General features: G+C 42.2%; 1 protein-coding gene across 4 annotated transcripts; it reads left to right on the top strand.

Moving 5' to 3' along the window:
* The first annotated feature begins 2557 nt into the window (after nucleotides 1-2557).
* Nucleotides 2558-22270, top strand: ADSL (adenylosuccinate lyase). 4 transcript variants are annotated; one of them, XM_062568907.1, is made up of 14 exons: nucleotides 3067-3107; nucleotides 7838-8012; nucleotides 9055-9258; nucleotides 10411-10455; nucleotides 11268-11347; nucleotides 13507-13678; nucleotides 13975-14021; nucleotides 14433-14523; nucleotides 15449-15518; nucleotides 16466-16613; nucleotides 18687-18777; nucleotides 19306-19395; nucleotides 21625-21801; nucleotides 22122-22270. In XM_062568907.1, exons 3-14 carry the CDS (start codon nucleotides 9094-9096, stop codon nucleotides 22206-22208), a joined length of 1263 nt encoding a protein of 420 aa, XP_062424891.1. In that variant the 5' UTR covers nucleotides 3067-3107; nucleotides 7838-8012; nucleotides 9055-9093; the 3' UTR covers nucleotides 22209-22270. The 4 variants fall into 4 exon arrangements, with proteins under 4 accessions (XP_062424870.1, XP_062424880.1, XP_062424891.1 ...); XM_062568886.1 differs by lacking the exons at nucleotides 3067-3107; nucleotides 7838-8012 and adding an exon at nucleotides 2558-2768; XM_062568896.1 differs by lacking the exon at nucleotides 7838-8012 and having other exon boundaries at nucleotides 2878-3107.
* The last annotated feature ends 663 nt before the right edge of the window (nucleotides 22271-22933 follow it).

The following is a 22933-nucleotide window of genomic DNA, read 5'->3' as shown; positions in this document are numbered from 1 at the left end:
TCTTTGCTGGGTAAATCCCACAGCTGTCAGGGAACCTCTGCTACATTCTCCTCTCTCCAGTCATGTGGTTGCTGTTTCTTCTTTCTTGGATGTGTGTCTCAGGGATGTGCATATGAGCCCACGCCTTTTGGAATTTGGCCTTTGAAATCTTGAGATATGGTTTCAGTCCTGTATTTGAAACCTCCCTGTCTTCACACTCCCTGGTCCTTTCCGTCCTTCTGCGTTGCTCCCTGTGGCCTTAGGAACATCGCTGCAATATTGCCATATGCCACCCTCTCCACCTCTGTTGGTACCCAAGGTGAAACATCTACACTGATTCTGCAGAGAATGAAGCTAAAGTGATGCGTGTGCACCTGTAGGATTTACACACACACACACACACACACACACACACACACACACACTTCATATACCTTAGATTTCTGCCATACCCTGTCTGAAACACGCAGAACATCTGAGGCACAGTGTTGGGTGTGGGGTTTTTTTTTCTCCTCATACAGAAAACAGAACAAACAGCAGTATGTGACTCTGCTGACGGTAACTCTGTAATGTTTACTTTGAATTCAATGTTAAGTATTTTCCCCAAAAGAACCAAAAATTTTCTAACAAAAGTAACCAAATGCAGTCTTTCTGGGGGCAGGGGGGAGGGGAGAGGAGGAGGAAAAGCAGTGATGGGGAGGGTTCTGATCTATCTTAATCTCCACCGCTTGGATGGAGATGCAAAATGCTGCTTTGAGTTCCACAAACATAGGGGTTATGTTTACAAAGGTAAATGCCTTGTACCTGTTCAGGAAACTGGCTAATGGTGGGCATCAGATGTTTGGTGAGTTTCTCTTTATTGCTAACAAGTACTGGGAGAAGGATATGTCTTGAAGAGGAATGGAGAAATAAGTTAATTTCATCTAATCTTAATAAAACAATGCCAGCTTTCTTCCTTCTTAATAAATAAATAAAGGGAGGAGGTTGAAGAGCAGAAAATCAGTGATGTCCAAAATGGCTGGATTAGAAAAGGCAGCTTTTCTACTTTGCACATAAATAGGTAACAGGAAGGTACAGCTGAAGTCCCCTTGCCTGAAACACTGTCCCCCAGAAGCAGACATTGTAATAATACAAATAGTAGCTGCGTATATTGATGCTATTTGCAAGTTACCTATAAGTATTTTTTTTTCTTATACTTGAAATAGCTTCCTTTACTAAACTTTTATTGTAGTTCTGGTTTCTCCTCTCCTTCTCTAGTGTGCAGTAGAGAAAGCAGATACAGGACAAACAGGAGAATGTAGAGATGATGCAATGTCTTGCATATCCAAGTTTCAGCTTAATTTCCATCCCATACACTCTCAGATGTTTGAACTTGCTTCCTTTCCTATGGGTTTTCCATGGACACAGAAACTCAGCACTTTAGAAGGTGCTCTTGTATGGCTGGCTGCCCCCCCCTTCTCCTCCTTTTCTATATTTTTATTTTACTTTTAGTATAGTGGTACTTAAAATCACTGGTTCACTTAAAAAGAAAAAAAATGTTTAAACTCTACTAATGTACAAATAAGCTGAAATGTTGCATTTTATGTGTATTTTTGCCATAGCAGGTACTGTATTTCTCATGCTGGATTTAGAAAAAAAAGAAAAAGAAAAAAGAAAAAACAAAAGGGTGATGTTTTATTGGAGTGTGACAAGAGTAACAAGGAGTTAAGTCGTCGTCATTTCATTGAAACTGAGAGATGGTGTAATACATATGTAAGTTTTCTGAAGGTTTTTTTGGGCTTTTAAACAGCTTTTTGTTTTTATTTTATTTTTATTTTTTTTGAAAGATATGATTGTATTATGTGCAACTCAGTTGCTTACATTATAACTACAAAATATTTTTGGGTTCCTGGAAAAAAAGAAAAAGACTAATAAATGTGTTTGGCTGCTAAGCATTTAATACTCTTGGGTTTTATTGCACACTTGTTCTGCTACACACGGTCACTGAGTCCCGAGGAGGGACAAAGTTTTCCATTTTCCACCTCTAGTTCCAGTGCTGCAATCAAACTCCTACTGGTAAGTCCAAGGTCACTTGTATTTTAGGGGGGGGAAGACCTCAGCTACCTCTCGCTGGTGCTTCTGAAAGGGCACTGGGTTTCGGGGCGGCTGTGGGGTCGAATCGTATAGGTCTGCCCCTCGCCTGACGCCGTCGGCTTTGCGGCCGTGCTCTCGAGTCATTCGGCGGGTGCCTTACTTCTAAAAGACTTTTTAAGGCCCCAAAGCCAGTCTCTCTGCTACTGTGAATAATCCCGGCAGCACCAGCGGGAAACAACATTTGCCCCGTAGCTTAGTTTTGCACGTTAAAGCCAAAAAACTGCATTAATTGATTTACTCGATCTTCCTCAGACCTGCCGCGTTCCCCTCCTGCAGCCGAGGGCGCGAAGCCCCCCGCGCCCGCCCGCCCGCCCGCCCGCCGCGGAACTCGTCGGTGCTCCCGGCGCCTCCTCCGCGGCGCGGCGCGGCGCAGCCTCCTGCCCGCCAGGGGGCGCCGTGGGGAGTGGGCGGGGCCGCCGCGCGCCTTTTCCCTCGCTGCCGGCGGGCGCGCGGCCTCTCGGCGGCCGTTACGCGGCCGTTACTCGCGCGCCGCCGCCACCATGGCGAGCCCCGGCGCGGAGGAGGACGCGCTCGCCCGTTACCGCTCGCCGCTCGTGTCGCGCTACGCCAGCGCCGAGATGGCGTTCAACTTCAGCGAGAGGAAGAAGTTCGGCACCTGGCGCCGCCTCTGGCTCTACCTCGCTCAGGCAGAGAAGGTAACAGCCTCAGGGGAGGCCTTGGCGGCGGCGCCGCGCGGTGCCCAGCCCGCCCCCGGTGCCCGCTGCCGCGGGGTGTCGCGCAACGCCTCCCTGCCTGCCTTCCCTGGCGGAAGGGCACGGGTGCTGCTGGGGCGGGTGCGGGAGCTGAGCGCGGCCCTCCGCAGCCTGTGGGGTTTGGTACTCGAGCTGTTCGCCGCCCCTGCGCTTGGCTCGTGTCGCTTCTGCGATGCCTGCGGGACCGCTTCACCATTGCTGTCCGCGCTTCAGTGCAGCGTCCAGGAGTGATACCTTCTTGAGGCTTTCGTTCAAAAAGCGGAGGTGAAACGATGTTCCAGGGTAAGTGAAAGAAAACTTACCGAATAACCTATAACCTTCCAAAAAAAAAGAAAAAAAGTGTGTGTTGGTGGGGGTGAAGGACCAGTTTTACACAGTCCTTTACGTCACCTTTAATAAACCTCTCATCCCCCAGCAAATCAGATTTTCCTCTTCTGTTCACTCCCTCTTGTACTTCTCCCTTCTTTGTGATACTAGTTTTGTAAAAGCTTCAGTCAGCAATTTTTTGTGAACAGTACTGGGAGATTTTACCTTCTAAGCAAACATGAGTGTCCTTTCTCCAGCAGCGAGCTGTTTACTTTCCAGGAGCTGTAACTGATGTCAAATATTTTATGGTGCAATCAGTTTGCTGTTAATCTGTGCCACACGGGCCACCCCAGTCATTCTGCACCAATGGTTTCTAGGTAGCCCAAGTTTCAGAGATAAGTTTAATCCTGTCCAAAGTGAGCAGAACACTTTGAGAAATGCTTGTCATGTTTCTGATGGGTAGAGCATCACAAAAGAACTGGCAATACAAAGATTGATACCAGTTCAGCCAGGAGGAAGGGGAGTCTGAGAGTATGTTCACATTTGTAAGCTGTTGTGTTAGTAGACTCTATGGAGCTAATGTTTTAAGAACATAGTTTAAGTTAAATCGTTTTACTTTGAATTTTGCACCGATTAAGAGTATGTACATGGCAGTTATTAGTTGAGATAGTTGCTTGTTAAGATGCACTCACTTAATTCCTTGTAACCATGTTGGCGTACTCTGAGAAGGAAAAGATTCATATCAACTTCTATCAGTGAAAACACTGTAATACATTCCAAGAGGAAAAAGAAATCCACTTTGCTCTCTGACAGGATAACTTTCAAACATAACTGTTGTCCATTTTTTCTGTGCACAGACCTTTAGTTTCCATTTTCAAAGTGCTTGAATTGATAGGAAGAAATCTAAGCACTAAATCTGGCTATTATTATTACCAGAAAAGTAGAGAAACACTATGCTGGAGAATGAAGGAGCTGTTCACAATGTCATTGATGCATTACTTCTCTGTTTGAGCATTGAACTACTACAGTGGCCTCACCAAACAAGAACTATTAGAAACTGAGGATGCAAGTATATGTCTGTGTTAAATAGGAGCCTTCTTCTAGAATACCAGGTGATGGGTATTTTCACTGTTGAGCTGTCAGAGTGAACAAACTGCAAATCTCTTGGTGTAGGAAATGTTGTATTACGAATGCATACATAAGGAGCTTGCATGCTTAAAGCATGGCAGTTTACCCACTAATTCTCTTGTCACATAATAATTCCTTATCACCTTTTTCTATTAGAGAACAAAGTATTTACAGGACTTGCCCAATAGGGAAGAGCAAGTTGCTGAAAGAGCTGGTATGAGACCTCTGTGTTTCCTCTCCCAAGCCTTGGACTCATGGTCCCCTGTGTACCTCTCTGTCTTCTCCTAACTCATTTTCCCTCCTATTTGTAGTGCTGAGATTTGTTTCCGGAACGTAGGAATAGGTCTTGTGATTTCTTTAGCACCATATTTGTAGTGGGAGGAGGGAGGCTGCTATTTTTATATAGTGTCTTCGTTCCTGAGGAGTTAGTTTTCTGATGTCAGCTCTAGACTGAAAGAGGAGAGTCAGCTATGTTCAGCACCTGTTAGCTCTGTCACTGGTCAATTTAAGAGAAGCCTATAATCACAAGCTATTTCCTTGGGTTCCTTAAGGAAGATGCACAGTAATCCCCTTTGAGCGCATTGTAAAAAGTAGGTGATGAGTGAACCATGGGCAATAATTACTTTGTTACTTATTCTTACTATCTTTCAAGCTATTTATATGTTACCCTTCTCATAAACTTAGAAGCTTATTTTGCAGTAAATCAGAATAACAGGAACTACAGATTTTCTGAAATTGCAGGGGGAGAAAAAGAAGGGGCATGAAGGTTCATGATGAATTTTAGGTGAAGGATGAAGGTCAGGTAAATGGTTTCATTATTTACCATACTTACAGGAGAAATTTAGGAATAATCCACTTGAAATACGTGAAATGAGAACTGAAAAATTAGTTCAGCGGAACTTGGATTAGACAGAAAGTCTTTCCAGTTTGTTTTGTTTCTTATAGTAGGTAATGCCCATTTGGAAATGAGTCTGGCAAGGGATGTTAAGGCCAACAGGAAGGGCTTCTTCAGATACATCAGTAGCAAGATGAGAACTGGGGAAAATGTGGGCCCGCTTCTGAATGGGGCGGGGGCCCTGGTGACAAAGGATACAGAGAAGACAGAATTATTGAATGCCTTCTTTGCTTCAGTCTTCACTGCTAAGGGCAGCCCTCAGAAATCCCATAGACTGGACGTAAGGGAGAAAGTCTGGAGAAAGGAAGACTTTCCTTTGGTTGAGGAGGATAGGATTAGAGACCTTCTGAGCAAGCCTGAAATCCACAGATCCATGGGCCCAGATGGGATACAGCCATGAGCACTGAGGGAGCTGGAAGATGTTGTTGCCAGGCCACTCTCCATCATCTTGGAAAGGTCATGGAGAACTGGAGAGGTGCCTGAGGACTAGAAGAAGGCCAGTGTCACTCCAGTCTTCAGAAAGGGCAAGGAGGAGGACCCAGGCAACTGTAGGCCAGTCAGCCTCACCTCCATCCCTGGAAAGGTGAGAGAACAGTTTATTCTGGATGTCATGTGTAAGAATGTGGAGGAAAAGAAGGAGATCAGGAGCAGCCAGCATGGATTCACCAAGGGGAAATCCTGCCTAACCAATCTGATAGCTTTCCATGATGGAATGAGTGGCTGGGTAGATGAGGGGAGAGCAGTGTACGTTGTGTACCTTGACTTCAGCAAGGCTTTTGACATTGACTCCCATAACATCCTCCTAGATAAGCTCAGGAAGTGCAGGTTAGACAAGTGGACAGTGAGCTGGATTGAGAACTGGCTGAAAGGCAGAGCTCAGAGGGTTGTCGTCAGTGGCTAGGAGTCTGGTTGGACTCCTATCCTGTTCAGCTTCTTCATCAATGACCTGGATGAGGGGACGGAGTGCCTTCTCAGCAAGTTTGCCAATGATACCAAGCTGGGAGGAGTGGCTGATACACCTGAGGACTGTGCTGCCCTTCAGAGAGACCTGGACAGGCTGGAGAGGTGGGCGAAGAGAAACCTCCTGAGGTTCAACAAGGGCAAGTGCAGGGTCCTGCACCTAGGGAGGAATAACCCCCCATGCACCAGTATAAGCTGGGGCCTGGCCTGCTGGAAGCAGCTCTGTAGAGAAAGAGCCAGGAGTGCTGGTGGAATGCAGATTGACTATGAGCCAGCACTGTGCCCTTGTGGCCAAGAAGGCCAATGGTATCCTGGGGTGCATTAGGAAGACTGTTGCCAGCAGGGTGAGGAAGGTAATCATGCCCCTCTACTCAGCCCTGGGGAGCCAAATCTGTAGTACTGTGTCCAGTTCTGGGCTCCCCAGTAGAAGAGAGACGTGGAGCTACTGGAGAAAGTCCAGCATAGGGCTACAAAGATGATCAGAGGGCTGGAGCATCTGCCCTGTGAGGAACAGCTGCGAGAGCTGGGCCTCTTCAGCCTGGGGAAGAGAAGACTGAGGGGGGATCTTGTCAATGACTGTAGGTACCTGAAGGGAGGATGTCAAGGGGATGGGGACAAACTCTTTTCAGTTGTCCCATGAGAAAGCACAGGAGACAACGGGCACAAACTGAACCACAGGAAGTTCTGCCTGAACGTGAGGGGGAATTTCTTCACTGTGCGAGTGACGGAGCACTGGCACAGGTTGCCCAGAGAGGTTATGGAGTCTCCTTCTCTGGAGATGTTCAAAGCCTGCCTGGATGCAACCGTGCCTAACATGCTGTAGGTGACCCTGTTTGAGCAGGGAGGTTGGACTAGATGATCTCCAGAGGTCCCTTCCAACCTTACTGATTCTATGGTTCTACAGAGGAGACTCAGCAAAGCCTGTGATTATTAAGAAATAAACTAATCCTCTCTCAACTCACAGTAGCTAGAGTTTGGATTAAGACCTAAAGCACATGAGTTTATTCCCCTTCCAGGACTCTTTTTTTTTTTTTTTTTTTTTTTTTTTTTTTTTTTTTTTTTTAACATTAATTCCTTCATATTATGATACTTCCCTTAGTGCCTTTTTTTGAACATTGAGCTCTTGACCTAAATAATACATTATCTGAAAAATAACTGTGCATTTCATGAGGCTCTTCCCTCTGTTAGAATTGGCTTTGATATCCTGCAGCATCACTGGATGTTCTTTTGCTCTTATTTGTAGGAGCCTGTAGTAGGTCCCGGTATATTTTTTTGCACTATTTAAGTATCAGTATTCTTCTGCAGTATGTTCTTTGTTAGTTGAGCAGCCTAGCGTTCTCATCCTGTTTGTAAGAGATGTCCCATATTACCCATCTGCTTTGCTCTTATCTATTAGGAGTGGGAGTGCATGAACAGTTGTAGTTGTTATAGCATTGCATCAACATATTGGAATGACCTCTGAGGAATGACATCTTTAAAGCAAAACCAGAGAGTGCAGTGGAGTGCCCTGTAGTACTTTGAAGAAATCCTATGATCTCCCTCTAGTTGTTTTTCCACTTAGTTTTCTTAGGTGCACAGGTTTGAAGGACATCTGGTTGCTTTGGATGCATGAGAACAGCATTTGCCTTGGCACTGCCGTAGTCTATGTGTTTCTGTCTGTGTGAGCTTGACCAGTCATCTCTTTTCTTGGGAATTAATTCTTTCCTCTTTGTGTGGCTGTCAGTGACTACCTGCCCTGGTCAGCTTTTCAGAATGAATCATGGATGTGTGAACAAGGTATGAAACTTTAACCCTGGCTGAAGATTGTATTGCCTGCTGAGTGCCCTGAGTTGCTGTTACAACTTTCAGGCAGTTGTTATCTGTGCCCATACACCTCAAAGACAGCAGTCTTGCCCCAGGTACTTTTCCTTGTTCATCTGAACAGTCATGATTATGTAATTACACTTGAAGTATGCTATTTTTTAAGTTATGTGATTACCTGATGAAGTCCCTGATGAAGTCCTTGAAGTGGTCCATCTGCTTCACTTGCTGTCTTCTGTAATTCCAGATTCCACGTGTGCAAAACATTTTATTAGTTTTGATTCTAGCTTTTGAAATGCTTTGTATCAGTAAAGCTTCCTGATTGGGGAATTGCAATGATTAATGTGCAAGATAGTAGCATTTTAGTTTAGAAAAGGCAGTAACGTCAAGTTTGTCATGAGATTTTTATACTCCCTGTATCAGGCAACAACAACAACAATAAAAAAACTTTCTCTTAACTTAGTTGACTTGTGCAAGTACAGAACCAGGCAAGGTTTATACCACTGCATAATCCTGCAATTTGGTGTATTATTCTGTATTTAAGTTTCTATATTTAAGTATCTTTAAACATGAACTAAGAGCATTTATCTCTTGCATCTAAATCAAGTAACTAATTTCCCCAGCTTCCAGTTTTGGACTGAAATGAGGTATTTTAGGAGGACTTTTAAAAAGGTACAGACAACCTTTGGGTTCTGTATGTTCCAAGCCCACTATTTACTGTGATTTATGTCTGCTCGTGATCCAAAGAGATCTTCCCGACGCAAGCTAGCTCATCATATGGTAGCTGGACTATCCTTATCCAAAAGGTGATTTACATTAAAAGAAGCTAAAACTGTATTATTTTTCTGTCACTTTTTCCATGGGACTAATTTTTAGAGTTGTCGTAAGGATGTTACATAATTGAAGAAGGTATGAAGTCCAAAAGGAACATCTAAGCATGAACACTCCCTATTGGAAAAGGTTGGGGAGCCCGAGATTGAAAGCATTTGCTGTTATAGCTCTGGACTGGAGCCTTAGTTGTGCCAAATTGCCATGCTTCCAAATGTGTCATGTGGGAGTAAATTATCTAAACAGCTACTGTCTCAATTTGGATTGTCTCTTGAAGACGAAGGGAAATAGGAAGTTCTTTTCTCCTTGCAGCTACTTGGGCTTCCTATCACAGATGAGCAAATACAGGAAATGGAAGCAAATCTGGACAACATAGACTTCAAGATGGCAACAGAGGAAGAGAGGAAGCTGCGTCATGATGTGATGGCCCATGTTCACACCTTTGCCCACTGCTGTCCAAAAGCTGCAGCCATCATTCACCTTGGAGCCACTTCCTGTTATGTAGGGGATAATACGGTAATATAATATTTTCAGTTTAATACTTGCAGAGCTGGTTGAAACAAAGCCAGAGTTGTTCACTTGATAGCTTTTTATAAACTTTTCTATTTAAAATAACTCAGTAGATTTTTTTCAGACATTTTTATTAGTTCTACTGTTGAAGTTAGTTCTTCTTTATCCTAGCTATTCTGAGAAAGAAAGCTCTTGCTTCCTTTTGATACGAAACAAGATTCATCAGCAAACTAACTGTTCCATTAAGTTCTGTGTGCATGTTAAATATTCAGGGAGATAAAATATTCATGATCTTGAGAGTTTAAAACAGATACAAAATTTGGTTTTGTCAATGGGACAAGAGTTCACTGGCTTGCAAAGTAAGGCCACTTCTGTTATAAGTAGCTCATGAGCTTTCAATTGCTGCTTGGGATATCTGCATTCATTCAGGATAAATCATTTCAGTGGCCAAGAGAATGGATAAGTCTGTTAAATAAAAAAGTGCTACCACCATTCTATAGAACTGTAAAGTGTTACTGGAAAACCTGTATAAAACTGAGTACAAAGTGAAGCTAATTTCCTATTATATTGCTGTTTCCTTATGTCAAAGTCATTGCGACTTCTCATCCTCTTTAGTCCTACAAGGAGCTGCTGTGTGATTATTTTTACCCTACTCCCTCGCAAACGTGTTTGGCTTTTAGATAATACCCACCTTCCTTGCAACACTTGGGACCTAGCTGTACTTGTGTCTCAACAGAAGGAATTAAGAGAATGCTACCTGAGAGTCTACTTACTATCCTGCTACCATTAGCATACAGTGCTGGTATTTTCCACCTGTGATGAATGATTTAGTCTTCTGCTCTGTGGACATCAGGAGTATCTCAAAACAGTCATTTGTTTTGTTCAGTGGTGGAAATGGGTCTTCAACTGCCCAGTATGATTTTTTTGTGCATAGTGCAGAACGGACAATGATGGATCCAGCATTTTTGTCGTAAGAAGTTCCCTGCCATATTCTGATTCAGGAAGGGAAACAGAGGCTTCTTTATGAGAGACTTCTGAGCAGGCAGAGCATTTTAATTATCTGTGTCTTCTCTATACTAAAAGAAAAGCCATTGTGTCATGTCCTTCAGACTGAATGGCTGGTGTTGGACATAGCCCAAATTTTCTTTCTTCTTCCAGGATCTGATTGTCCTCCGTGATGGGTTTGACCTGTTGCTGCCTAAGGTGAGAAAGATGTTGTGCACAGTGTTTCAGAAGTGGGCAGCACTGATGGCATGTTAGTAGACTGTGTTTAACTTGGATTTTCCTAGGCCCTGCTCTCGGGAGCTAGGAAGAACTGTCTGTCTGGGTAATTCTCAAGTAGGTGAACAGTTATCTTCTCCCCAAGGTGTCCTTTTCTTTTTTGAGTTTTGCCCCAAAGCTTTTTTGCTCACCAAGGGAATTACAAGCAACACTTTGCTATTTACTAGCCATTTATCCATACCATAGGTACCAGCTTGAGAAAACTGTATTGTTTTCAGGGCCAGCTTAGACATGCCCATTCCTAGAAGTGCATAGGCACTCATGAAGTTATATAATACAATTTTCTGAGGTCAGATATTAGAATGTGGGAATGTAGTGCAGTATTGTCCAGCTCATCTGAATGGTTTGGCACGCTACTGCCCTGAACTGTAAATATGTCAGTCTATTATAGCTCAAGCAACTATATTTCTGGTCAATTCCAGGAAAAAAAAGAAAAAAAAGGCTTAGGGATAAAGCAGATGCAGGATTGGGTTAGGGGTGAGGACTTCGCTAGACTGGGCTAAAGTCCAGCCACTGTATCGTTTCCTACTTGATTTTTGTAGCAAGCAAAAATTATGTGCATGCCCTCAAAAATGTAGTATACCGTGTTCTACACTTAGAGGGAGATATTCAAGCATTACACGCTTGTTTTCCTCCCCTTTTTCTGGCAGCATCATTTGTGCTTAAGCATGCCAGTCTCTGCTTTTCCTCCTACCCTCATTCTGCCTCTTTTCTATCCTTCCTGCATCCACTAGCTCGCCAGGGTGATCAACCGGCTGGCCGACTTTGCTGAGAAGTATGCTGACCTGCCTACTTTGGGCTTCACTCACTACCAGTAAGTAGCCAGAAGCTTTTGCTTACGTTTTGTTGGCTATGCTTTGGATAAACTGACTAGGTACTGCTCTTTTTTTCCTCCCTTCTTTTTCCCATTTCTGATCAGTGCCAGCTGGTACTTCTGGACATCATTAAGATGTTGTGTGAAGTTCAGAAAAGGGGCATGTGCCTAACTTATCTTAGGCCTTATCTCAGGAAATTGAATTGTCACTGTAAATAGCTGTCAGTTGTTTTAATACAGTTTCATAAGGAGCAACTTACTTGCTAACACAGATGTGTAAATTCTGCACTGTTTTGGAAGACATGATTGGGAATTGCCTGTCTTCTGATCATATTTTTGTAATACTTATTTTTCTGTCAGTTAAGTCAGCTTCAACTGCAGCTTAGAAATACTTGATACTGGCAGAAAAAAACAGCTACTCAATGTACCAATGCAGCTGAAGCTTTCTTCTGAAGCAATGATTACAAGATCCGTCAATTTTTATATATCCATAGATGGATCCCTGGAAAGAATCAGGAAGAATTTCCCCTGTTTTGAGACAACAGTTTTCTGTCTCTTAGAAAACTTGCATTTTTTGTGTAGCATAGCTGGCACTGACTGCTTTCAGGCAGACTGCTTTGTCAGGGAACAGCAAGATCTGGATAGGTCTGTTGCTGGGGGAGATGGGTTAATCTGCTGTTTCAGAGAAGACAGTTGTTTGCTTTTAGAGGCTTCAAACTTTGAGGTAAGCCTGGATTTTCCACTTCTTGTGATACAGAATACTAGAGCCAGGGCATTTAAGCACAGATCATGTCAAACTGGCTGTTTTACACTTTTGAATGACTCCTGAAGGAGAGAGAGAGAGCATCAGGTCAAGTCCCTGACTGATGTTTGAGCTGACATAGAAAATATAGCAACATCATTTCTAGTCCTCTTCATCCACAGGTTTTCAGAGGAGTTTCTCTAGGCTCAATTTTATCTCGACTTTTGGAAAGTGCAAAGGAATATTGAAGAAGTGTAGTGCTTTTGAAAGAATAGAGCAGTTTTCTTTAGAGTTCATTCTGACAAATTTGAAATATTTTAACTTCCAGACTAATTGTAAGGTCACTGTTTTCTCTGCAAAGCAATTGCAGTGTGGTTGAAGTTGCAGATACGCATTTCAGGATGGAAGACTTACAAAACATATTGGGTAACAAGATTGTTAATTATCGCACGTTTGCCCAGAGGCTGAGAAACGCATTTTGTAAATAAGAAGGAGTCGTCCCTTAGAAGAGCGATAACCATTTAAAATCACAATGTGTACATGAACATTTCTGACTTAAGAAACTCACGCCAGAAGTCAGTGAGCCTTGTGTTAACCTATATGGGCTCTGTGTCCCTGAATATCAGAATTAGGAGAGCAAGTCTGATGTCCTTGCCGTCGCTACCAACTCCGGTTTCGGTTCTTTGGTCTTGGGGCCGCTGCGGCGGCGGCGGCTGCGGCTACCGCTGCTGCGGTCCGGCAGGGGGCGCCCTCGGGCCTCAAGTAGAGCTCGGCGCTTGGGGCCTGAGGCGCGGGGGAAATGCAGGGGACGGAGGGAGATGTCGGCTTCCAAGAGTTCAGTAACTTTTAAAAATAGATCCGGTTTTTGGATCACAGTTACTGTGACCGAAGAGCAGAAATATGGAGACTGGGGAGTGGATCTGTTAAGTCACATTGCTTGCACTGACTGAAGCTTTTCCATTTGACAAATTTCTGGAAAAACAGGGTATAACCAGTTTTAGACGCTCTGAATAATGGGCCTCCAGTCACTTTTTTAAAAGAAACTCTAATACGCCCAGTATTTAAACACATGCCTTCAGATATCTATTTTCACTTATTTCTTCCTCACATAAATGGAATGGAATTTAATCCCCTTTCTAACATGCACAGAAACTAGAATTACTATTTTCTCTCAATATAGCTACATCTAATTCCTGAAAAGAATGGTCATATCTTCCAGTATCATTTATTGGAGTTATGTATGTGCTGTTGCATCTTCTTACTTAAACTATTTTTTTTTAATTTTGGCTCTGAGGAGTCTGAGAGAGACAGACCTACAAGCGAGCTTACACAGTAGACTCAGCACCTAAGGGGTAGTCCTTGTAGAGTTGCTGTGCAGATTGTCCATGAGTCGCGTTCTGTTCTTGTTTGTCTTTAGACCTGCACAGCTCACCACTGTGGGAAAACGCTGCTGCTTGTGGATTCAAGACTTGTGCATGGATCTGCAGAAATTGGAGCGGGCTCGGGATGACCTACGTTTTCGGGGTGTAAAAGGCACCACTGGTACTCAAGCCAGCTTCTTGCAGCTCTTTGAGGGAGACCACAGCAAAGTAAGTCAGCCCAACCAAGGGAGTGGACTTCCAATCTCTCCAATTCTTTCCCCAGAATGCTGTTGTGCTTAGGGGAATATGGCAATTCTGGCATCAAATTAGCAAGGGCACTGTGATCCCTCAGGGACCCAAACTGTGTGAAAGCAAACAGAATTTGGGGGAAAGGGTACTTCCAAGCAAGTATGAGGTCTGTTGGCAGTAAACTGTGAAGAGCAGAGGATCCTTTTTGCTGTTACTGCTCATCTTCAATATTTGCATTTTGAGGTCCCATTTGTTTTGTTTTCTTTCCCCCTGAGGTGGAAGAGCTGGACAGATTAGTGACTGCAAAGGCAGGATTTAAACGGTATGTAACAAGCATGCTTAGTAACCTCAATTTGGTGTTAACAAAGTGTGACTCCTGGTGTCCATCTTGGCCAAGATTCTCCTAGCTGCTGAACGGACATCTGTGCTGCTGTTGATTTTTACCCTCTTGCAATCTTCCATTCCCAGCCACAGCTTTCTGCAGGACACTCCAGTTCCTAAATAGGCCGCTTCTACTTGTCTCCCTATCAAAGCACAGCTGTCTATTTTTCCTCTGCTGCTCTCTTTCCACATGCATGCTGCCGCAGGAAATCAACAGCCTGAATTACCCATCAGGGAAGAATGACAACCTTGTCATCTACTTAAACAGGCATTGTCACTCCTTTCTCAAAGTCTTGCAGTACAGTTGCATGTGCCCAGAGCACTTGACTTACTGCTCTGTGCTTATTTCTAGGGCATATATAGTCACGGGGCAAACTTATAGTCGCAAGGTGGATATTGAAGTCCTGTCTGTGCTGGCTAGTCTGGGGGCATCTATACACAAGGTGAGCACCATGATTATATATAGGAGGGAGAAGGGGAGGCATTATGGATCTTGAAGGAAAGGAGCTCATTCTGCAGAATGGTTTCTTCAAAAAACATTTAACCGGTGTTTGTTGTTCAGCTGTTCTCTTTGTGATCATGTAAATTCATTGCTAGGTGCATTTCTAGGACATCATGTCTACTAGGTCTTAAGACCGGTGGGAAATAAACCAAGTTTACTGAGCAGATGCTAAGATGGGTTAACAAATCCCACACCAGATATTAGTCTAATCTGTGCTAAAATTGATCCAATTAGAGTAAATGTCTTTCCTAGCGATGTATGAGTTTCTAAATTTCAGCATTTGCTTCCAGTTAATTGCTTCTCTGATAATGATGTTATTCTCTCTGTCGTTGTGGATTCTTTTCATTGATTTATCTCCATTCCCTCCCTCCTTCCTCTTGGGCTAAGTGATCTGTGGTATTTTCTTCTGTCTTAGTTTCATAGGCTGCCTGGTTCAGTGAGCACACATTATCTGTGTTTGTAAATCACTGTGTAATTTTGTTATGCTTTTTCAGCATTCTCTCCTAGTATCTCTTACATTCCCTGCAAATATCTGCCCTTCTTAGAGTCTTGTTGTATTCTAATATAGTCGACATCCTTTTTTCCTTATGCTCTCTTTACTTGGGGATTTTTAGGCCTAAATTAAGAGAATTTTAGGCCTAAATTGAGAGTTTCAGTATAATAACAGATCTGGCCCTTTTTCTTCTACCTTGTAAGGTTATGCCAGAAAGCATAATTGCAGTGTCAATTTTTGTCAAATTTTTCACTGTCTCCCCAGTTTACTACTTGAACATAGATGCAAGCAAGTCTCCAAGCACACCAACAGGAATTCATACTGACATGTGTTAGTTTGGTTCTGTGTATTAAATTCTTGTTTGTCTTCCTAGATTTGTACTGATATTCGTCTTCTGGCCAACTTGAAGGAGATAGAGGAGCCTTTTGAGAAAGACCAGATTGGTAAGGGATGGCATTTCTCGGGCCAGTGTATGCACTTTTCCACTTATGTTGGTACAGCCTTTTGAGCAAACTTAGAAATGTCACTGACAGAAATTGCTTTAAGTACACTAAGGTTTGAAATAGCTATATAGTTAAGTAATTAAAATCAGACTCCTGCTCTTGCACTTCCTGGATTTTAGGAAGGAGCAGAAGCATTCAAGTACTTACATCTCATTTGCCACAGAAGAAGGCCTGGGTCTAAGTAGAATTTGGTGTTTTCCACTCCTACTGAAGCTAACTGGAGCTGTAGGTTTTCAGTTTGACTCAGCATTTGATCTTCATAAACAGACAAATTTGGAATAATAAAATTAGACTGGACCCTTGCTAGAAAAATGTCAATGACATGATTCGGATGTGAGTAGAAGAGAAAGAGAAAGTTTTGGATCTGGGCTAGAGGAAATCTCAGCCCTAAATAGTTGCATAGGATTGAGTCAGCAACTTAATCCTTAGCCATTCTATGTTTTATGGCCAGTTTTGATCTCCATTCACCAGAGCAAAAGGCAGCCAGTGTAAGTGTCTGACTTTCAAGAGCAGTGTTATTGAGCAAACAGTCTCAAACACTGCAAGTTGGCATGGGTAGTCTAGAGAGGTACTGCTAAATACTGCAGACTAAAAGTGAAGTCCATTTGTTCTTTTCATGTGGCAGTGTTGTATCTGCTTTGCAGAATTGCAGAATGTATTCAAACTCTCTTTCTCCGCACAGTTGGATGGTCTAATCTGAAGGAAAAGGGTGATGGTATATCCTTGTCAGTATTCCATTTTGTCCTTAAGAAAATGTCATGTGTTGAGGCTCTAGACAAAAATATGATTCTTGATATAGTTTTCTCCTAGGAAAGTACTTTCATCTCTTTTTCCCCAAATGTACTTCTTCTTTTGCCCTGTTTCCATCACTGTCTCTTCTTATGCAGGTTCAAGCGCTATGCCTTACAAGAGAAACCCAATGCGTTCAGAGCGGTGCTGCAGCCTGGCTAGGCACCTGATGACTCTGATCCTCGATCCTCTCCAAACGGCCTCTGTGCAGTGGTTTGAGCGAACGTTGGATGACAGTGCCAACAGGTTTGTTTAAATCATGCAGTGGTTTTAGTTCCTGTGCAGAGCAGTGCTTTGATATATTTAGAAAATACTATTTTTAAACTGAAACCGTAGTTCTTGATCTTCAAGCTGGCAGTTACCACCTTGGTGAAAAGCAGTCTCAATAGAGAGTCTAAAGACTGTAAACTGATTTCCTCTCTTTTTAAGATTAGGTTAAAACTGCTAGTTTTTATAACACCAAGATGTTCTGGAAAGTAAAACAGCAGAGTGAGTGATGCAGAAGCCATGGGTAATATATTGCTCTTTTAGTCTTTTTTGTCTCAACAGCATATTGCCACAGGGTATCAGTTCTCACATCTCTCAAATTAGTTTTCCTTCCTGTCTGTTCTGAACTTGGATCTTGTTAGTCCTCTTCACGTATTACAGAGTAGTTCAGCATTTTATGTACAATTCCTTTATCCTCCAGTTAGTTTTAAGAAACTTATTTCAGTCTCTTTGTAAAGTATTGTTCTTTAGTAGAAGTTGTTCAGACCCTAAAGAAAGAGCACAAACCATTATTACTGTAAGTAAAGTTTCATGAGAAGCTATGCATGTCTTTTAGATACTACTGAGCAAACCTTGCGTTGTTCTCTTTCTTCATTATGACTATTTCGAGATAAGGAGTACTTATCTATAATTATTATAAAGTAAATGACAGCAATTAATTTCATTGCTTCCAACTTCAAGTTAGTACTAAATTTGCACAGAGCTCATATTTGCCTTTGAATGTTTTATTACTGAAGTAATCTTCTGTTACAGAATTTGGTCTTCAAGAATCTTAGAAACTTCAAGATTTGTAAGATGCAGGGCCTGAGGAGCAATGAATAATAGCAGTTTGGGCTGTAGACTGCTATTCAGAACTTTGATTAGAATGTTATTTTAAAGATGTCTTTGCAAACAAAATTTCTGCATAAAATTTCATGAAAGAATAGAAGATCTTTTCCCCAAAATGACTTGATTCTACAGCTGCAAGTGCAACTTGTTTTCTTAATAAAAGAGCTGCATGGACAGCAGAAGACAATGCAAAATTTAAGCAGTTGGATATTGATTGATCTAGTAGGTTTATTTCCCATAGCTATTAAATGGTAAGGCACGCACTGGAATATTCAAATTTTATTTCCACCAACCAAATAAAAGAGTTCATCTGTCCACCCCATAATCCAATTATGAAATTCTATGCCTTGGATTTTTTTGTCACAGCTAAAGTGTTTTAAAAGGAAGGAAAGTAAAGAAAAAGCAAACATATGACCTACAAAATAGCAGATAAGAGTCCTTCTGAAGACGATGTGATAGAACTTGATGCCTTAATTGTAGCACAATATTCAAGCACTAGTATATTTTAAAATATCCACAGTTTAGAACTGGTGAAGTACTGCTGTCACAGGTGGGTGATACTGTAATTGCTGTACAGTGACCCAGAGCCTTTTGCAGCTCAGCCTCGCTACTACTGTGTTTTCCCTCCTTTTCACTTTGTTAGGAACTTCCTCAGGGACCAGGAGCTGGTCTCTCGGAGAGAGCCAGCAGCCTGCTAGTGACAGAATGGTCTCTCTTGAGGAGCCCAACAAACACATCAGTCATTTTGGAAGCTCCCTGCTGAGTGCAGCCAGGCACAGCATGAACACTCAGCAAACCCTACTGCTGCAGGGTAGGATCAGTAGCCAGGGCAACGTGGAGCATGTTGGGGAAGAGATTTGCATGTGTTTGCTGGCTCTGTAAACTGCTACCCTCTTTCCTAGCTGTGTAATCATATAAAGCTCCAAGATAATTCAATGTGTGCCTTTACCCTTTCTTTTCCTGTCTTCCCCTCTGTCTATTGACAAAAGGAACAAATACCCCTTCCCTTCTCCTGAGCTCAAGAGCTACTGCTCTAAGATGTCCCTTAGCTTTCCTGGCTGTGACATTTATGCAGCAAGATGCACCTATAAGGAACAGCTCCAGCTTTAGGGCCACAGTAATGCTATCTGGAGACATTTACAGAAACTTAAAAGCTGAATCTGAGGTAGATTGGACTGTGGCCTATTATTGCTAACTTGGGCCCTGGGTATGTGTGTTTCATAGGCGCGTGTGTTTGGCTGAGGCTTTCCTCACAGCTGACATCATTCTGAGCACACTGCAGAATATCTCCGAGGGACTTGTGGTATATCCAAAGGTAAAGCAGGAGATAACTTGTGCAGTGTTGCATCCTTGTTAATGGTGCGACTATGCCAAAATATGTGAAAATCCTCCCACTCAGGATTACATTTTTGCCTACTAGTTCAAAAGATTTCTGAATTCTGCTCTCCATTCTCACTGTATGCAGTACAGAAATTAAAGGGAATTTGTTGAAGCCAAAAGATAGTAAATTCAGAACTTCTCACGGGGATTTTTTTTCTCTAAACTGCACGATGGATATGTAGAACTTACTGCCGAAGTGTGCTGTCAAGGCAGATATCTTACAGTCCTGTAACTTATCTATACTTAAAGAAAAAAATGTACATTTTCTCTGCAGTAACGTTCCTTGTGGGATGCAGCTTCTAAGTATCATCAGATTCAGTTCCTAGATTTCCAGAGCTAAGTTCAAAAAGAGAAATTATCTTTGCATCATTTTACAGTCTTTAGGATTCAAGGGGAAAGGAAAACTTCACCAGGAGTCCCAGCTTCAACAGTTTTCTGATTGGTTTGGTTGGCTCTTTTCCAGGTGATTGAGAGGAGGATCCGGCAGGAGTTGCCATTCATGGCCACAGAGAACATAATCATGGCAATGGTAAAAGCAGGAGGCAATCGTCAGGTAAAAACACAGCTGAGAATACCTGCATTCACTGCCTAGCATTTCACTCTTGAGAAGCAAAAGCTAGCTGGGCTCTTCTCCTGACTGTCCCACCTTTCTTTGTTCCCAACCTGCTCCCACAGAGTTGTTAACATTACACTAGTGCTGCAAAACCAGTCTACTCTCTGAGGAGAGACTAGTTGTGGAGATCCTCATTTACTGTTAGGAACATCGTGTGTGTTGGAGCTAATCTATGTGGCTGTGCTGGAGACACACACACAGAGAGAGAGAGAGAAACCTATCTTTATTACAGTAGATACCAGTAGGCTTTTGGGGTTTGGTTTTGTTTTGTTTTTTGATAAATGTTTGAACGAACTTGGAACACAGACGGGACTTCTTTAAATGGAACATGTTAGTATTTGGATATCTTATAAATTTAAAGAGTGAATCAGTGCTGTTAATGAGAAAGCATGTAAGACCATTCTCAAACATCCCTTCTGGTGTTACATTTCTCTAATTCAGTATAGTGCTTCATTATTATTAACTTGGTTTATAGGTTTTCATTCAGTTTTCTGTGTTCAAAGCAATTGAAGTTAAATGTTTTTCTTAGGAAATAAATCCAGACACAATTAGATTTAGTGCTTTATCCATTAATTTCACAATTCAGTTTGATAATCAGGTTTTTATCTTAATAAACCAGATTATTTTCACTTACCTTTAGATAGTAATTTTTCCTTCCATTATTGTTTCCACATTAGGGACAGAAGTTAAAGTTCCAGTATAGTAACAGTGGATGGGTTTGTTGGAGGCTTTGAGTGGGATATGTGGTTTTAGTTGTCTGAAACACTTCTGACAATTCACCTATTAGTCAAAAAACACCATTTCTTTTCTGGGTCTCTCTGATGTTTGTCACTAAGTCAGTCAGTAGGCTTCCTAACTAAGCATATTAAGGTTCACATCATGTGGGTAAGTTTCCACATCTTTTCAGATGGTTCTTTTTCTGAAATATCCCTTAATTTTCAAAGCAATCCCCTTTCTCTATTTTGATTCAATTGAAGAGCGAGTTTTATTTGTTTGCTGTTAGCCTACCTTCACTCTGATGCTCTTCAATTATAATTCTACACAGTTATAAAACCTGTTCTTATTCTTGTTAATATGTTCTGTTATTGTGTGCTGGGATCATAGAAACAGCACCTTTTTTAAAGACAAATCTCAAGTTTCCCACCTCATTGCAGAGAAAGGGAGCTCCTTGCCCTTTCCCACTGCTGAACATCCAGAAGACTGATCTGTCCATCTAGGGCACAGCACTGGGCAGGCCAGTGCAGGAGCAAGATCGCCTTTAAATGGAGGAAACAGGGAACAGTAGATCATTTTACCCTGAACTGAAGATTGATCAGGGACAATGCATTTGGGGAGGAGATCCTGACATGGCTATCACTGTGACCACATGGCTGTGGTTTAGGGCCATCATGGTAGCCTAATCTGATTTTGCAGGTGGTTCCTGACTGCAATTGGATTCTCTGTTTTTTACAGATTGACTCTGCAGAAAGTCAAGTGAGTAGGAAGTCTTTGAGGGAAATTATTATAAGGTTTTCACAGTGCCAGTTTCTTGTGAGGATTCATTGGGAGAGGATGTTTCAGGTCCTCAGGTTTTTGTGCTTTTTTTTCTATCCATCTTTATATAAGCCATGGTTTATATAGTCTCATTGCTCATTAAGTTGAATAGTTTTTTTTTCTTTTTCAGTTCCAAGCTTACATATGTTTTGCACTGTTATGCTTCAAAGATGTTTCTTACAGGGGATGACTAGTGGCAAATAAGTAATTCTTTTACTACAGTTCATAGAATATTTTGGGAACAGCTATTATAGTCTGTCTTTGGAAAAATCATGTAAGCATGTGCTAGAACAACTAAAAAAATCTCATAGTGAATCCCAAGAGTATTTAGACATTTGAAGAGGTGGAAAGGATTCCACAGCCTTAATGTTTGGTATAATTGAACAGGGAATGTATTTGTCATTCAGACTGTTTAACCTCAAAGGGCAGATGTGGAAGGATGAAGAAAATCTTGTTTTAATATAACGATATATGACACTGCAGTCCAGGCTGTGTTCCATTTGTATGCTGTCCAGTGCAGTAGACTTGATGTTTTCTCCTTCTGTACACAACTTAGCAGGCTGAACATACACTGTCAGTAGCAATGGAATGACTTTTTTCTTTTCTTCTTCCCTCATCTTTTCTCTGACCCTCCAGGATTGCCACGAGAAGATTCGCGTTCTTTCTCAGGAAGCAGCTGCTGTTGTGAAACAGGAAGGGGGTGATAATGACCTCATTGCCCGTGTCCGTGCTGATCCCTATTTCAGCCCCATCCATGGACATCTTGAAAGCCTTTTGGATCCCTCCTCCTTCACTGGACGTGCTCCTCAGCAGGTAAAGTAGTGGAAGGAGGCTAAAAGTGTTATGGGTGGTTATGCAGTGAACTGTCTAATCCTACATCCCTTCGCATGCCAGAGAATATGCATATTTTGTATCTCTGCACATACTACCAAGGTGGATACCTTTCTCTTTTCCATTTTCCTTGACTTCCTTGTCTTTCTTCTCTGTGGATTTTGCACTTTTGACCTTGGACATGTTTGACTGCTAGATGCCTCTGTGAGACAGAGTCCTCAATGAGGCGAGCAAGGTCTGAATGAGGTGGAGAAAGAATCCTTTCTTTTGCTGATTTTCTCTTTCCCCTCTTTCTTGAACAGGTGGCGAAATTCCTGAAGGAGGAGGTTCGACCAGCACTAATGCCATACCAAAGCAAGATGGGTGGGAAAATTGAGCTGGCACTTTAGGCTTATTCTACAAAGGTGTTTGGGTACAGGATGATAATAAAAGCTTTATTGAATGAGGTCTATTTACTGTGTCATGTTATGTTGATTGTGTATAGTTCATTTCCTATTTAACCCTCAGAGCTTATAGCTGCCTTGATACCAGATGAGCTTTTCATTCCCAGTCTGCAGTTTAATCAGACTTCAATGTTTTGTGTGCTGAGTTACTGAGAGACACATGACTGTGAGGAGGTACCCTTATCACTACTTTTCATTGGCCCCTTACAGAGCACTGCCAGCTGTTTAAAAGAACAATGCCAAGGCCTGCCTGGTATTCATATATGACTTGTTGAAGAGCATGGGCTAGGGGAACCAAGTCCATTCCCATTGCCATCTTACTCATCTGCTCTTCAATTCTCTCCACAGGTGACTCAAAAGATAAAAGGCTGTCCTGGCTTTTCAGAGTACAGTGATTTGGGGAGCAGATAGGTCCAAAATAATAGAAATAATGAAGTAGAGAGGTCATGGGACTTACTGCATCGGACTGGTGGTCCTCCAGGCTTTATGATGCTCCTTGGCTGTTTAAATACTATACTTGTGGCTTTGTAGCTTTTGGCAATCATATTTACAGATGTAATTTAGGAACCAGCTGTTGCAATTTACTTTTCCAGGTCCTTGGCTGTAGGTGCTTGGTAGTGAATGGCAGATGGACTCAGGCATGTGCAAATCATTCTCTAGAGTAAATAAGG

Source organism: Rhea pennata, chromosome 1 (assembly GCF_028389875.1).
Source record: "Rhea pennata isolate bPtePen1 chromosome 1, bPtePen1.pri, whole genome shotgun sequence".
Lineage (NCBI taxonomy): Eukaryota > Metazoa > Chordata > Aves > Rheiformes > Rheidae > Rhea > Rhea pennata.
Note: the sequence above shows the minus strand (reverse complement) of the source record. Positions and strands in the feature narration are given on the sequence as shown.